We start from the raw sequence: 15850 nt of genomic DNA, 5'->3' as shown, positions 1-15850 counted from the left end.
TGACCCAGAGTTCACATACAGAGAGGAAAAAAAAATACACATACACACACACACACACACACACACAACCAGATAATATTACCATAATCTGTGAAAGATGTAGACCGAGGTGGTTAAGAAAGAGAGAAATGAACCAGTATCTAGATTTCTATATTGTCCTATATGTTGGCTTTACACACATTTTCAGCCTTAATCTGTGCAAATCTCTGTGAAGAGGTAACTTTTAGATGCTTTAAAGTCAGAGGTTAGAACAATTGATAGGTATCTTGTAGTTGTGGCAGATTCAGTCCTGTGACTTAAAAGTCCATGCCTTTTCCTATACCATCTGTGCTGCTGTGAAGGGTCTGGAGTTGCATCCTTCCAAATGTATGCTCAGATCCCGTAGTATGAAGGACTCTTATGTTCAGGATTTTTAGCCTTTTATGTTCCACCAGAAACGCAAAGGATTTCCTATCTGAGGTACAGTGAATAACAAATCTGGACATAAATTGCCCTTCTGTGAGATACAAGGAAGAGCCATTGCCAAAATAGAATAGGAAGCCATCAGCTCTTCATTAGCATCTCTGAAGAGTAAAAATAAAATGACTCAAAAACATACTTTGGTGCATTTCCATAAATTGATTTATTTTTCATTTCCAACTTTTAAAATAGTTGAATGAGCACCCTCTAGTGGATAATAATAGCACTAAATCAAGGAATTTCTCTTCTTTAGCTATGGAAATTTAAATAGGTTCTGTAATCTACAGGGTTATATTAATTGTGTTTAACAATTTCTAGATTAAATGATATTTTTCATCTTTGTCACTAGGAAGGAAGGTAGGGTGGAGAGTAGAAGAGTAGGAAAAAAGAATAAAGTCACAGAAAAGTTGAATGAAAATTATTCTATCAAATAATAAACATTATCCAAATAATACATTACACACTTTTGCAAAATTTTAACTTAACTAGCTTTTAATTTTTTAATGCTTTAACTTTGTTAAAATAGTAAGTAGTTCAGAGAGCCTTGAATCAGAACTCTAATTTTATTAATTTACTCTGGGATTTAGGCCCCAGGCACTTAGCCAAGGAGAAAAATAAGTCAAGACTCCCATATAAACGAGTTAGGGAAATGGGTAAGCAGGCAGGGTGACACACAGTGTGATATATGAGTTTAGCTTCATTAACTTTTTCTCAAAATTTAGTTATTCTTGTGTACCATCTGTCTAGTTTTACTTAATTTTTTTTTTGGTCAGTTTTAATATTTCTTTTGTTTCTTAGTAATTTTTCTTTTGTTTCTTAGGAATTTATTTTTCTTTTGTTTCTTAGGAATTTAAGCTTCTTTTATATCATTATCAGTAAATAGATGTGCCTAGCCTATAGTTGACAGATGGTGTATTTTTAGAGAATGAATGAATGTTGACAAGAAGATAATATACGATGGCTCACACCTGTAATTCCAGCACTTTGGGAGGCCAAGGCAGGAGATTTGCTTCAGGGCTAGAGGATTGCTTGAGGACAGGAGTTCAATACCAGCATGGGCAATATAGCAAGACCTCATCTCTAGAAAAAATAAGCAATTAGCTAGGTGTGGTAGTGCGTGCCTGTAGGCGCAACTGCTTGGGAGACTGAGGTAGGAGGATCACTTGAGTCCAGGAGGTCGAGGCTTCAGTGAGCCATGATCGCACAGCTGCACTCCAGCCTGGGTGACAGAGTGAGACCTTGTCTCTAAAAAAAAGAAGACAAAACAGACTTAGCATGTTGGAGGGAGGAGCAACAATGAGTGAGAAATAGAAAGACTTTTCAAGGGGATATGTAGCCTCAGGCAAGTGACCGCAGTCAGTTTTCAGATCCTCAACTTTCATGTATTCTCTTTCAGAAAATTACTGAAAGAGAAAATTACATAAGGGGGTACATGTTCTCCTTTCCCAACCTGCCTTTCTCCAATTTCCCTTCACCCTTTTCACAAAAAAAGGCACACTTGCACCATTCTGGCTTCTATGCTATATGTTCCTCCGGATATTCAAAACCTCCATGTGCCAGAAACTATTGGTGTCAGTGTGAGAAAGCAAATGACTAACAGATTCTCTGACAAGTCAGGTGGTTTCCCAGTTTTGCTTTCAACAAAAGTAAAGGAGCCTTGATTGAGATGTCAGCTATCAATTCATTTAAGACATTTTTGATGATAGGTTGCTAAGTGATTTGGGGATATAACTCCAAAAGAATTCAAAGTAAGAAACATTGCTATAACAAAATATATTTAATTCTCATCCACTTATTTAACTGAAGGTTTTTCTCAGCTTTTATGAAAACACAAAATAGGCATAAAAATGATGTTGAATCCTGACTGGTTTTATTATAGTAAGAAGTAATATTCATTTATGGATATATGGAAACAAAAGCTCATTTCATTAAGTATCCATTTCTTACCAATTTTTACTTTTATAAGTTGTTTTGATCGGCTTTGTACTAACAATATTATTGATCCCTGAATCCAGAAGTTACCATTTTAACACTTAGAGATTTAAGACCACAGGAAAAACAAATTTAGTACATACACATGTGTATATGTGGGGGATAGAGAAGTATGATAGGGTGATAAAAAGATTTCAAGCATGAAAATATATTAAGATGAAGTTATGTGAAGTAGAATGTAAATAAAAGAGGAAAACGAGCAGCATAAAATTTCCACCTGTTAAAGATGAGTCAGTCTATGAATTTTTAAATGGATGATGATGGGTATCAAAGTCATTCTGATATTTAGATTCCACTGGGCACATATTAAAGGCAGTATAATTTGTATTTTAAAATGTCAATTTTTACAGTATGCTGGAAATTGCATCCTTTAAACATATGGTGAGATTTTAATGTCAACTTAAAATGTATTTTTTTTCAAAATGCTATCAGTGATGCACTAGCAAATTTGCAGGTCACTGACCTTATATGTCTCCAGTTCTGCTGGCTACTGAGGTACTTGCACTTCTCACCTGGAAGCTCATCCAGTAAATGGAGCAGCTTCAGACTGTGAATCTTGGGAGAAGGCCTGGAATGTGGCGCCTAGCCGCTGTTTTCTAGAGTCATCTAACGTACATTCCCTCTACTGCCTGCTAAGCTGCTTGCCCATTCATCAAAGCTTTGGATTCGGAAGGCACTTTCCCTCCAGCCCCAGGTTAGCAATCCACCCAGTGCAGGCACAGGAGGGGTTATGTGTGTGTGTGTTGTGGGGAGGAGAATGGAGGTCAGTGGCAGGTGTGTGCAAGGGGAGCTGTAAGAATCATATTAATACACAGCTTTGCTTTCTCAGGGCTAGGAAGCACCAGCCTGAGCAGCCTTAGCAGTCCCTTCAAGAGTTGGTCTGTTGCAGCTGCTTCTATAGGCAGGATGTGGCAAGCTGATTTCATTGTTAGACACAAGAGGGTTTCAGGGAGGTCAGGGCCACTTGCACTAAGTGAGGGTTGGGGTAAAATTCTCTTCCCTGCCCCCTTTAGTAGCTCTGTGCTGTAGTACCAGGGTCTCGCACTTTGGGAATCACTTCTGTTAGACTTTAAAGTCAGTCTGATTTTGAATCAGATACTTCTGCCTACTAGCAATGTGACCTCAGGTAAGTTGCCAAAATCTCTAAAAGCCTCAGTTAACCTCTAAAATAGGAGTAAGAACTGCCTCTCTCAAGGTTGTTGTGATGGTTCTATGATATAAACATGCAAAATGGACATTGTACACATCCAATCAGTAACATTTATTAATAATGATATCAGAATATGGTGGAGGATGTGAACCGGGTGGTAAGTGGAAAGACTTCATTGGAGAGATGAAACTCCCTAAGTTGAGAACAGATAGGTGAGAGAGGAAGGGTTATTCAGGGAGGTTGGGGGCGGGGCATGTGGAGATGAGTGAATTTTAAAGAAACTTGTTACAGGAAATCTATATAGTTCAGTAGGGTTGGGTGTAGGTCATGAAAGATCAAAAATTTCGTTTGTTCTATTTAGGCCTTATTTTGTCTGGTCACTAAAGAATGAGATAGAATAATTTCTGAAGAGTTCTGCCTCAGTCTGCAATAAGTTCTTGCCTTTTTTTTTTTATTATTATACTTTAAGTTCTGAGGTACATGTGCAGAATGTGCAGTTTTGTTACATAGGTATACCCATGCCATGGTGGTTTTCTGCACCCATCAACCCCTCACCTACATTAGGTATTTTTCCTAATGTTATCCGCCCCCAGCCCCTCACCACCCGACAGGCCCCAGTGTGTGATGTTCCCCTCCCTGTGTCCATGTGTTCTCATTGTTCAACTCCCACTGATGAGTGAGAACATGAAGTGTTTGATTTTCTGTTCCTGTGATAGTTTGCTGAGAATGATGGTTTCCAGCTTCATCCATGTCCCTGCAAAGGACATGAACTCATCCTTTTATATGGCTGCATAGTATTTCATGGGGTATATGTGACATATTTTCTTTATCCAGTCTATCATTGATGGACATTTGGGTTGGTAACAAGTGTTTGCTATTGTGAATAGTGCTGCAATAAACATACGTGTGCATGCGTCCTTATAGTAGAAGGATTTATAATCCTTTGGGTATATACCCAGTAATGGGATTGCTGGGTCAAATGGTATTTCTAGTTCTAGATCCTTGAGGAATTGCCACACTCTCTTCCACAATGGTTGAACTAATGTACACTCCGACCAACAGTGTAAAAGTGTTCCTGTTTCTCCACATCCTCTCCAGCATCTGTTGTTTCCTGACTTTTTAATGATCACGATTCTAACTGGTGTGAGACGGTATGTCGTTGTGGTTTTGATTTGTATTTCTCTAATGACCAGTGATGATGAGCATTTTTTCATGTTTGTTGGCTGCATAAATGTCTTCTTTTGAGAAGTGTCTGTTCATATCCTTTGCTCACTTTTTGATGAGGTTGTTTGTTTTTTTCTTGTAAATTTGTTTAAGCTCTTTGTAGATTCTGGATATTAGCCCTTTGTCAGTTGGATAGATTGCAAAAATTTTCTCCCGTTTTGTAGGTTGCCTGTTCACTCTGATGATAATTTCTTTTGCTGTGCAGAAGCTCTTTAGTTTAATTAGATCCCATTTGTCAATTTTGGCTTTTGTTGCCATTGCTTTTGGTGTTTTAGACATGAAGTCTTTGCCCATGCCTATGTCCTGAATGGTATTGCCTAGGTTTTCTTCTAGGATTTTTATGGTTTTAGGTCTTATGTTTAAGTCTTTAATCCATCTTGAGTTGATTTTTGTATAAGGTGTAAGGAAGGGGTCCAGTTTCAGTTTTCTGCATATGGCTAGCCAGTTTTCCCAACACCATTTATTAAACAAAGAATCTTTTCCCCATTGCTTGTTTGTGTCAGGTTTGTCAAAGATTAGATGATTGTGGATGTGTTCTTTTTAAGGCCTCTTTTCTGTTCCATTGGTGTATATATCTGTTTTGGTACCAGTACCATGCTGTTTTGGTTACTGTAGCCTTGTAGTATAGTTTGAAGTCAGGAAGCCTGATGCCTCCAGCTTTGTTCTTTTTCCTTAGGATTTTCTTGGCTATGTGGGTTCTTTTTTGATTCCATGTGAAGTTTAAAGTATTTTGTTTTTCCAATTCTGTGAAGAAAGTCAATGGTAGCTTGATGGGGATAGCATTGAATCTATAAGTTACTTCGGGCAGTATGGCCATTTTCACTGTATTGATTGTTCTTATCCATGAGCATGGAAGTATTTTCCATTTGTTTGTGTCCTCTCTTATTTCCTTGAGCAGTGGTTTGTAGTTCTCCTTGAAGAGGTCCTTCACATCCCTTGTAAGTTGTATTCCCAGGTATTTTATTCTCTTAGTAGCAATTGTGGATGGGAGTTCACTCATGATTTGGCTGTTTGTCTGTTATTGGTATATAGGAATGCTTTTGATTTTTGCACATTGATTTTGTGTCCTGAGACTTTGCTGAAGTTGCTTATTAGCTTAAGGAGATTTTGGGCTGAGATGATGGGGTTTTCTAAATATACAATCGTGTCATCTGCAAACAGAGACAATTTGACTTCCTCTCTTCCTATTTGAATACCCTTTATTTCTTTCTCTTGCCTGATTGCCCTGGCTAGAAATTCCAATACTATGTTGAATAGGAGTGGTGAGAGAGGGCATTCTTGTCTTATGCTTGTTTTCAGAGGCAATGCTTCCAGTTTTTGCCCATTCAGTATGATATTGGCTATTGGTTTGTCATAAATAGCTCTTATTATTTTGAGATATGTTCCATTGATACCTAGTTTATTGAGAGTTTTTAGCATGAAGGGGTGTTGAACGTTGTCAAAGGTCTTTTCTGCATCTATTGAGATAATCATGTGGTTTTTGTCATTGGGTCTGTTTATGTGATGGATTACATTTTTTTTTCAAGGATTAATTTAATTTTTAAAACAAATACTAGTTATTGATTCAGTCTTCTCAACTCGACAGTCTACCTGTGGTATAACTGTCAGGTAAAAACATACATCTTTACAACTTGGTGGTCTCAAGTTAAAAACAAACAAACAAACAAAAAACCACACCATTTCACAGACAGGAAAGAAACAACATGAAAACAGCTCAAGAAATACACTAATGAGCAAAAAATATATGGGGAAAGAGGAACTTGTAGTTTTGACTTAACTGAACAAACCAAGAAGAAACTGGTCTACGTATGTAAATGTGCATCCTGGAAAGTCAGGTGTCAGGATTTTCGGGTAGGAATCTATATGACTTGAATCTTCCCAATTTCCTGAATAAAAGTGACATCTTTCTGTATTTATACTTCATGGCTCAGACACCTACCTCATTTGGCTCTATTCGTTACTCACTCTAGCCTTTACTTAAATAAGTCTGAAAAACTTGGCGATATACCATAAGAAGAAAAATAATCACACATAATATTTTCATTTCTGTAGCTACTTTAGACCGGGGTTTGTTACTAGAAAATTCCTGAAGAAAATTTCGGTGTAAGTCTGTGGCTTTGCTGAATCAAGCCCCCCCACCGCCAATAATATTTAGAAAACACCCACTGTTTGGGCTAATAGCATTATTGGTGGTACCTATTATATAGAGGGATACCTGAACAAAGTCTTTCTCAAAACCAGTGTTAAATCACTCTCAGGGTTGGGGTCTTCATCATTATAAATGTTGTCTGCCATTTGCCACACTTGTATGATATTGTCTTCTGATACAGAACAAATCACCCAAGGTTCATTGGGATTCCAGGAGAAATCAGATATCTTGGCAGTGTGACCACTATGAATAAACAACAACTCTGGTGACCCGTCTTCTGCATCTTCTGGGGATTGTTCCTCTCCAATTTTACTTAAATCCCAGACATTCAGTCTGCGATTAGTACCACTGGAAGCCAAAATAGTCTCATTGTGAGGTGACTACTGAACCTGGAATATTTCATCCATGTGACTCAAAGGAATGCAACATAAGTTTCAGATTTCTCAAATCCCACAAGGCAACAGTCTTGTCAGCTGATCCTGTGGCAAGAATGAACTCATTGTAAGGATTGAAAGAGAGGCAGTTCACTTCAGCAGCGTGAGCGTCAACTGAGTGGCTTGGTTTGGAAGTATTGTTTGAACGAGCATCCCAAATCATAAGTTTCTGATGGTCAGCAACTGACCCAACAGAGACTCATGGAACAGATGCCAGGAAACATCTTCTACTACTACTGTATGCCCTGTAAAGATGGTCTTCGCATCCACCACTTTTCCCTCCTTTGGAACAGCACTGATGTCCCACGGGTAGATGGTGTGATCATCTGAAGCACTAAGTAAGTGCCCACTGAGATTTGGGTTCCAAGAAAGCCCATAGCCTTTTTTCTGATGTCCATGGAGACGCAAGTCTGGGTTGCAGTCTCCAGAAAGATCTGGTTTAGGATGTTTTGTATAGTCCAAGACAAGAACATCACTGGAAGGAGTCTTTGTTGTGATAATACAAGGATTCTGGGGCATATAACGGGCCCTATTTACTTCTCCTTCATGGTTGATCTTGATTTCTATTTCAATTTTTCCACTAACTGAACCAAAACCTCCAAATTCTCCTTTCTCACTGTCGTAGTGTGATGCATCAAACTGAGCATCATCATTAGGGAATTGCACACTCCCTAGGACAAGTCGATGAATGCTGAAATCTTTCCTTTCTGGTCTGGTTACACCTGGAAGCCAGTGGTCAGTTAGGCTGGGCCACTCCAGAGCCTGCGTCATCACCAAATCATAAAGAAAAGTGGTGTTCTTTTTCCATATTTTGTACTCCTTATGGATCACTCATTCTTCCACTGCGTCGTCAAAGGCTGCTTCCTTGTCGGCCGTGGAGGCCAGGCGAGCCAGGGGAATCCTGGAGTCGAGCGTTGCAGGAGGGGCAGGGAGGCTGCAGGCCGGATTGATTTGCATATGTTGAACCAGTCTTGCATCCCAGGTATGAAGCTGACTTCGTGGTGGATAAGCTTATTGATGTGCTACTGGATTTGGTTTGCCAGTATTTTATTGAGGATTTTTGCATTGATGTTCATCAGGGATATTCGGCCTGAAATTTTATTTTTTTGTTGTGTCTCTGCCAGGTTTTGGTGTCAAGATTATGCTGGCCTCATAAAATGAGTTAGGGAGGATTCCCTCTTTTTCTATTGTTTGGAATAATTTCAGAAGGAATGGTACTAGCTCCTCTTTATAAGTTTGCTAGAATTCGGCTGTGAATTCATCTGGTCCTGGACTTTTTTTGGTTGGTAGGCTATTAATTACTGCCTCAATTTCAGAACTTGTTATTGGTCTATTCAGGGATTCGAATTCTGCCTGATTTAGACTCGGGAGGGTGTATGTGTCCAGAAATTTATTCATTTCTTCTAGATTTTCTATTTTATTTGCATAGAGGTGTTTATAGTATTCTCTGATGGTAGTTTGTATTTCTGTGGGATCAGTGGTGATATCCCCTATATCATTTTTTATTGCGTCTATTTGATTCTTCTCTCTGTCCTTCTTTATTAGTCTGGCTAGCAGTCTATCTATTTTGTTGATCTTTTTGAAAAACCAGCTCCTGGATTCATTGATTTTTTTGAAGGGATTTTCATGTCTCTGTCACCTTCAGTTCTGCTCTGATCTTAGTTATTTCTTGTCTTCTGCTAGCTTTTCAATTTGTTTGCTGTTGCTTCTCCAGTTCTTTTAATTTTGATGTTAGGTCGTCAATTTTAGATCTTTCCTGCTTTCTCTTGTGAGCGTTTAGTGCTGTAAATCTCCCTTTACACACCGCTTTAAATGTGTCCCAGAGATTCTGGTATGTTGTGTCTTTGTTCTCATTGGTTTCAAAGAACATCTTTATTTCTGCCTTCATTTTGTTATTTACCCAGTAGTCATTCAGGAGCAGGTTGTTCAGTTTCCATGTAGTTGTGCGGTTTTGAGTGAGTTTCTTAATCCTGAGTTCTAATTTGATTTCACTGTATTCTGAGAGACTGTTTGTTATGATTTCCATTCTTTTACATTTGCTGAGGAGTTTACTTCCAATTATGTGGTCAGTTTTAGAATAAGTGTGATGAGGTGCTGAGAAGAATGTATATTCTGTTGATTTTGAGTGGAGAGTTCTGTAGATGTCTATTAGGTCTGCTTGGTCCAGAGCTGAGTTCAAGTCCTGAATATCCTTGTTAATTTTCTGTCTCATTGATCTGTCTAATATTGACAGTGGGGTGTTAAAGTCTCCCACTATTATTGTGTGGGAGTCTAAGTCTCTTTGTAGGTCTCTAAGAACTTGCTTTATGAATCTGGATGCTTCTGTGTTGGGTGCATATATATTTAGGATAGTTAGCTCTTCTTGTTGCATTGATCCCTTTACCATTATGTAATGCCCTTGTCTATTTTGATCTTTGTTGGTTTAAAGTCTGTTTTATCAGAGATTAGGATTGGAACTCCTGCTTATTTTTGCTTTCCATTTGCTTGGTAAATATTCCTCCATCCCTTTATTTTGAACCTATGTGTGTCTCTGCACGTGAGATGAGTCTCCTGAATACAGCACACTGGTGGGTCTTGACTCTTTATCCAATTTGCCAGTCTGTGTCTTTTAATTGGTGCATTTGGCCTGTTTAAAGTTAATATTGTTATGTGTGAATTTGATCCTGTCACTATGATGCTAGCTGTTTATTTTGTCCGTTAGTTGATGCAGTTTCTTCATAGTGTCGATGGTCTTTACAATTTGGTATGTTTTTGCAGTGGCTGGTACTGGTTGTTCCTCTCCATGTTTAGTGCTTCCTTCAGGAGATCTTGTAAGGCAGGCCTGGTGGTGACAGAATCTCTCAGCATTTACTTGCCTGTAAAGGATTTTATTTCTCCTTCGCTTATGAAGCTTAGTTCTGCTGGATATGAAACTCTGGGTTGAAAATTCTTTTCTTTAAGAATGTTGAATATTGGCCCCCACTCTCTTCTGGCTTGTAGAGTTTCTGCCGAGAGATCCACTGTTAGTCTGAAGCGCTTCCCTTTGTGGGTGACCCGACCTTTCTCTCTGGCTGCCCTTAACATTTTTTCCTTCATTTCAACCTTGGTGAATCTGACAATTATGTGCCTTGGGTTTGCTCTTCTCGAGGAGTATCTTTGTGGTGTTCTCTGTATTTTCTCAATTTGAATTTTGGCCTGCCTTGCTAGGTTGGGGAAGTTCTCCTGGATGATATCCTGAGGACTGTTTTCCAACTTGTTTCATTCTCCCCGTGACTTTCAGGTACAACAGTCAAATGTAGATTTGGTCTTTTCACATAGTCCCATATTTCTTGGAGGCTTTGTTCATTCCTTTTTACTCTTTTTTCTCTAAACTTGTCTTCTCACTTTATTTCATTAAATTGATCTTCAGTCTCTCATATCTTTTTTTCTGCTTGATTGATTCAGCTATGGATACTTGTGTATGCTTCATGAAGTTCTCGTGCTGTGTTTTTCAGCTCCATCAGGTCATTTATGTTCTTCTCTAAACTGGCTATTCTAGTTAGCAATTCGTCTAAACTTTTTTCAAGGTTCTTAGCTTCCTTGCATTGGGTTGGAATATGCTCCTTTAGCTCGGAGGAGTTTGTTATAAACCACCTTCTGAAGCCTACTTCTGTCAATTTGTCAAACTCATTCTCCATCCAGTTTTGTTCCCTTGCCGGCGAGGAGTTGTGATCCTTTGGAGGAGAAGAGGCATTCTGGTTTTTGGAATTTTCAGCCTTTTTGCACTGGTTTCTCCCCATCTTTGTGGATTTATCTACCTTTGGTCTTTGATGTTGGTGACCTTCAGCTGGGGTCTTTGAGTGGACGTGCTATTCCTTTCTGTTTGTTAGTTTTCCTTCTAACAGTTGGGCCCCTCTGCTGGAGGTCTGCTGGAGTTTGCTGGAGGTCCACTCCAGACCCTGTTTGCCTGGGTATCACCAGCAGAGGCTGCAGAACAGCAAAGATTGTTGCCTGTTCTGTCCTCTGGAAGTTTTGTCCCAGAGGGGCACTTGCCAGATGTCAGCCAGAGCTCTCCTGTATGAGGTGTCTGTCAGCCCCTACTGGGAGGTGTCTCCCAGTCAGGATACACGGGGGTCAGAGACCCACTTGAGGAGGCAGTCTGACCCTTAGCAGAGCTCAGACACTGTGCTGGGAGGGCTGCTGCTCTCTTCAGAGCCATCAGGCAGGGATGTTTAAGTCAACTGAAGCTGCGCCCACAGCCTCCCCTTTCCCCAGGTGCTCTGTCCCAGAGAGAGAGGGTTTTATCTCTAAGTCCCTTACTGAGCCTGCTGCCTTTTTTTCAGAGATGCCCTGCCCAGAGAGGAAAAATCTGGCTGTCTGGTCACAGCAGCCTTGGTGAGCTGTAGTGGGCTCTGCCCAGTCAGACTTACTGGTGGCTTTGTTTACACTGTGAGGGTAAAACCGCCTACTCAAGCCTCAGTAATGGTGGACGCCCCTCCCTCCACCAAGCTCCAGCATCCCAGGTTGATCTCAGACTGCTGCTGTGCTGGCAGTGAGAATGTCAAGCCAGTGGATCTTAGTTTGCTGGGCTCCATGGGGGTGGGACCTGCTGAGCAAGACCACTTGGCTTCCTGGCTTCAGCACCCCTTTCCAGGGGAGTGAACAGCTCTGACTCGCTGGTGTTCCAGGCGCCACTGGGGTATGGAAAAGAAAACTCCTGCAGCTAGTTTGGTGTCTGCCCAAACAGCCACCCAATTTTGTGCTTGAAACCCAGGGCCCTGGTGGGGTAGGCACTGAAGGGAATCTCCTGGCCTGCAGGTTGCATAGACCATGGGAAAAGCGTGGTATCTGGGCTGGAGTACATGGTTCCTCAGGCTCAGTCCCTCACGGCTTCCCTTGGGTAGGGGAGAAAATTCCCCGACCCCTTGCGCTTCCCTGATGAGGCAATGCCACACCCTGCTTCAGCTCACCTTTTGTGGGCTGCACCCACTGTCCAACCAGTCCCAGTGGGATGAACCGGGTCTCTCAGTTGGAAATGCAGAAATCACCCACCTTCTGTGTTGATCTTGCTGGGAGCTGCAGACCGGAGCTGTTCCTATTGGGCCATCTTGCCAGCAATCTTCAGTACATGTCTTTAAATCTGATTGGGGCTCTCTCCCCATAAAGTTTTTTAATGGCTTCTCATCACTTAGAAGATGAAATTCAAAAACCTTATCATATTATACTTGGTAATCTTCTGCCATGATCCACACCAGATCACTAATTTTTAAAATGCACTGTTCTTTCTCATTCCTGTGTGCTTGTACATGTGGTATTGGCTTTGTCCTGAAACTTGCTTTCTCATTTCTTCCTACAGACAATTTCTTCTCATCCTTCAAGATTCAACATATTGGATAATATACAAAAGCTAATGTTGTTCCTGAATTAATAATCCTCTTAAACAATAAGCTTAAAAGGAAACGTGCAGGATTAATAACCTTTCTAAGAGATAGGAAAGAAAATGTGAATAAATGGAGAAACATATTGTGATCAGGACTGGAAAAATTGACTGCAATAAAGATGTGAAATCTCTCCAGGTTTAAAGCATTTAATATAATCCTAGGCAAGGTTACTGTATCTCTACCTGTCTACATACACAAATATTGTATAAATTATGTTTAACTGAACTTTTATTCCAAAGTTCATCTGAAAGAATAAACATTCAAGATAGCTTTGAAAATTCTGAAGAAAAAAAGAAGAATGAATGGAGATTTGTCCTGTCTGATGTTAACTAATTGAAAGTGTTCTACTCCTATTTAGCTAATGGGTAGGCATATGATGCAAGCCAAGCCACTCCTTCTGTATAACTGTGTTTCTGATCATTTTTTTGTTACATGTGACTCAATACTGGATAGATTTTTCAGCCTGTTTGGAGGGTAAGATTAGGATGAACTGCCATAAGACTTATAATAGTGGCATTTGCAGATTTCCTTTTGGGGTCAGTTTTAAAGCAATCTCCCCCAAAGTGTGGTCTTGGGGATCAGCAGCATCAGCATCACCTGAAAACTTGCTAGAGCTACGAATTTCAGGCTCTTTCAGAAACTCTGGCTAGGTCCCTGCAGTCTGTTTTACAGACCCTTGATGCACACTTAAGTTTGCGAACCTCTTTCTTAAGGAAAGAGGTTGTCATCTTCCAAAATAACTGAAACAGATATGCCAGGCTCCTGTGACTCACCATCCATAGTAAGAGGCAGTGAAAGGAGAAAGCAGTTTCACATTTAGCCCTAAATTGAGATTCACATGGCACACTTCCAGTCGCAGGTGTTGCATTTCAATCCAGCCATTCTTCACGTAGGCAACTCCAGTGTGTGTAGCAGCTGGAATTTATTTAATTGACCATAGTTAATGAGGCTCCCAAATAACTCAGCTAGAAAGGTCAGCTAGTAAATAAATTAAATATTTCCTGCTGGATCATCTGTCAGTTGATATGAGTTTGTGATTGTCAAGAGATGGAACTCTTGGACCGAATACAAATTTAGCAAGGTAAAGCTGCTGGGGGAAAGCCTGCACCATCAATCCATAAGTGGTTTTTAAATCATCCTTGGTTTTTTATCATCTGAGCCACTCATCGCCTCATTAACTCCATTACTGTAGAGTTCACTGTAGTTAGTTTCCCATATCTTTTATCTTCATCAGAAGAAAACACTCATTCCCTCTAACACCCTTTTATGATAATACTTTTCCCTCTAATATTAATAGTCTCTAAGAAATTGAATATTGTCTCTAAGAAAAACACTTCCTTGTGCAAAAAGTGATGGACAAGGGTTCATTTTGACAGACTTAGAGGTATTTAAAGGCAGGCTGCCTTTTTTTTTTTTCAAGATGTTCTACAGGGAAGGACGAAGCTGAGTGTAAGCTGAGGCATACCTCTCTGGTGCAGAATTTAAGCCTCAAAAACCTCAGTAATCATAATGTTACCAGTAAAGGGTCTTGACTGCAAGTTGTCCAGGTTCTTGGAGTTTTGAACAAAGAATCTGACAAAACACACAGCAAAGCAAGGAAAGAATGCCACAACACAAGAGATTTATTGAAACTGAAAGTACACTCCACAGTGTGAAAATGGCCACAAGGGCCCCAGATACAGAATATTCTTGGGTCCGAATACCCACTAGAGGTTTTCCATTGGCCACTTGGTTCTTACCTCATGTAAATGATGTGGTGGTCCGCAATCAGTCTGATTGGTTGGGGAAAGCAACCAGAGGCTGAAGTGAAGTTACAAAGGTTACACTCCTGTGCAAATAAATATCTGATTGGTTGTGGACAGCAACCAGAGACTAAAGTGAAGTTACAAAGTTGCACTTCTATGCAAGCGTGCGATTGGTTGCAAAAAGCAACAAATTAGAGGTACTTTCAATTTTCCATTTGCCATGCAGAAAATGTGGAGATTTGCAAAGGGAGTAGCCCCTAGTTCTTTTGTTACTTAGGCATGGAAAGTTAGGGTTTTCCTTTCAGTTTAGTTCTAGGAAGTCAGCATGAAATGGCCTTAGGTTCCCTGTCTCCAGACTCTACTCTCTTGCCTCAATAATATAATATTTCAGTGATCACAATTAGTTTTTGAAAAGCCACAATGAACGAAATACCAGTTTTTAAAATAAAGACAGGATCATAACAATGCTGGATTCAGTCCTATCAGAGCCTCATGAGGCAAAAGGAATAGTCAGGAATACTGATGCTGTCTCTTAAAATCACAGATAAGTGAAGTGTAAAACTAGGGCCACATTCACCTGATGTGTAATATAAAATTGTATTGATATGTATAATATTAATATTCTCTTATTTTCTCTTTTTCTAGGGAGATACTAACATCTCCATCATGCTGGCAATATGCTGTCCTGCTTAACCGATTCAATTATCCTTTTGAACTGGAAAAGGATTTACATTTGAAGGGCTATCACACACTCTTTCAGGGATCTTTACCCAACTATCCCAAATCAATGAAGTGTTACCTTAGCAGAACTCCAGGCCGAATCCCTTCAGAAAGACACCAAATTGGAAACCTGAAAAAATATTATCTCCTAAATGCTGCTTCTCTTCTCCCAGTATTGGCTCTGGAATTAAGGGATGGGGAGAAGGTTCTGGATCTGTGTGCTGCTCCTGGAGGCAAATCAATAGCTCTGCTGCAGTGTGCTTGTCCAGGTAGTGTGCTTTCCTTTCAGCATTTGACAACTTTTTAATATCTGTATGTTACAGAGAATTTTGAAAGTATATATGGGGAGAAACATAAGATTGAGTTTGCAAACTCGGGAAGCCTGAAAACTGAGATGCTATGGAGAAGAATGGAAATTTTTGCTGAGGAAGTCAGTATAAATAACATTTTTTTCAGCAATTTAATTCTAGCAGGTGATTGGGAACAAAACTTCAACATTTCGCAAATACAAATCTGTCAGATAATATGAATGCTGATAAGCCTGATAGGTATTTTTTATTGTTTACCTTTATACTTGA

At 39.9% G+C, this 15850-nt stretch overlaps 2 protein-coding genes and 1 pseudogene across 5 annotated transcripts in view; 1 reads left to right on the top strand and 2 right to left on the bottom strand.

The window, feature by feature from the left end:
• The window catches only part of NSUN3 (NOP2/Sun RNA methyltransferase 3), a 65177-nt gene that overhangs the window by 5618 nt on the left and 43709 nt on the right, over nucleotides 1-15850 (top strand). Inside the window, exon 3 of the mRNA XM_002813390.6 lies at nucleotides 15198-15541. Within this exon, the coding sequence (XP_002813436.1) occupies nucleotides 15198-15541 (344 nt within the window). The remainder of the gene's footprint in view (nucleotides 1-15197; nucleotides 15542-15850) is intronic.
• STX19 (syntaxin 19) overlaps nucleotides 1-15850 on the bottom strand; it is a 104197-nt gene that overhangs the window by 51939 nt on the left and 36408 nt on the right. The window lies entirely within an intron of this gene.
• On the bottom strand, nucleotides 6977-8194 carry LOC103890116 (histone-binding protein RBBP4-like; annotated as a pseudogene).

The sequence above is a fragment of the Pongo abelii genome, chromosome 2 (genome assembly GCF_028885655.2).
Source record: "Pongo abelii isolate AG06213 chromosome 2, NHGRI_mPonAbe1-v2.0_pri, whole genome shotgun sequence".
NCBI lineage: Eukaryota > Metazoa > Chordata > Mammalia > Primates > Hominidae > Pongo > Pongo abelii.
The sequence above is the reverse complement of the archived record's forward strand: the minus strand, read 5'-3'. Positions and strand labels throughout refer to the sequence as shown.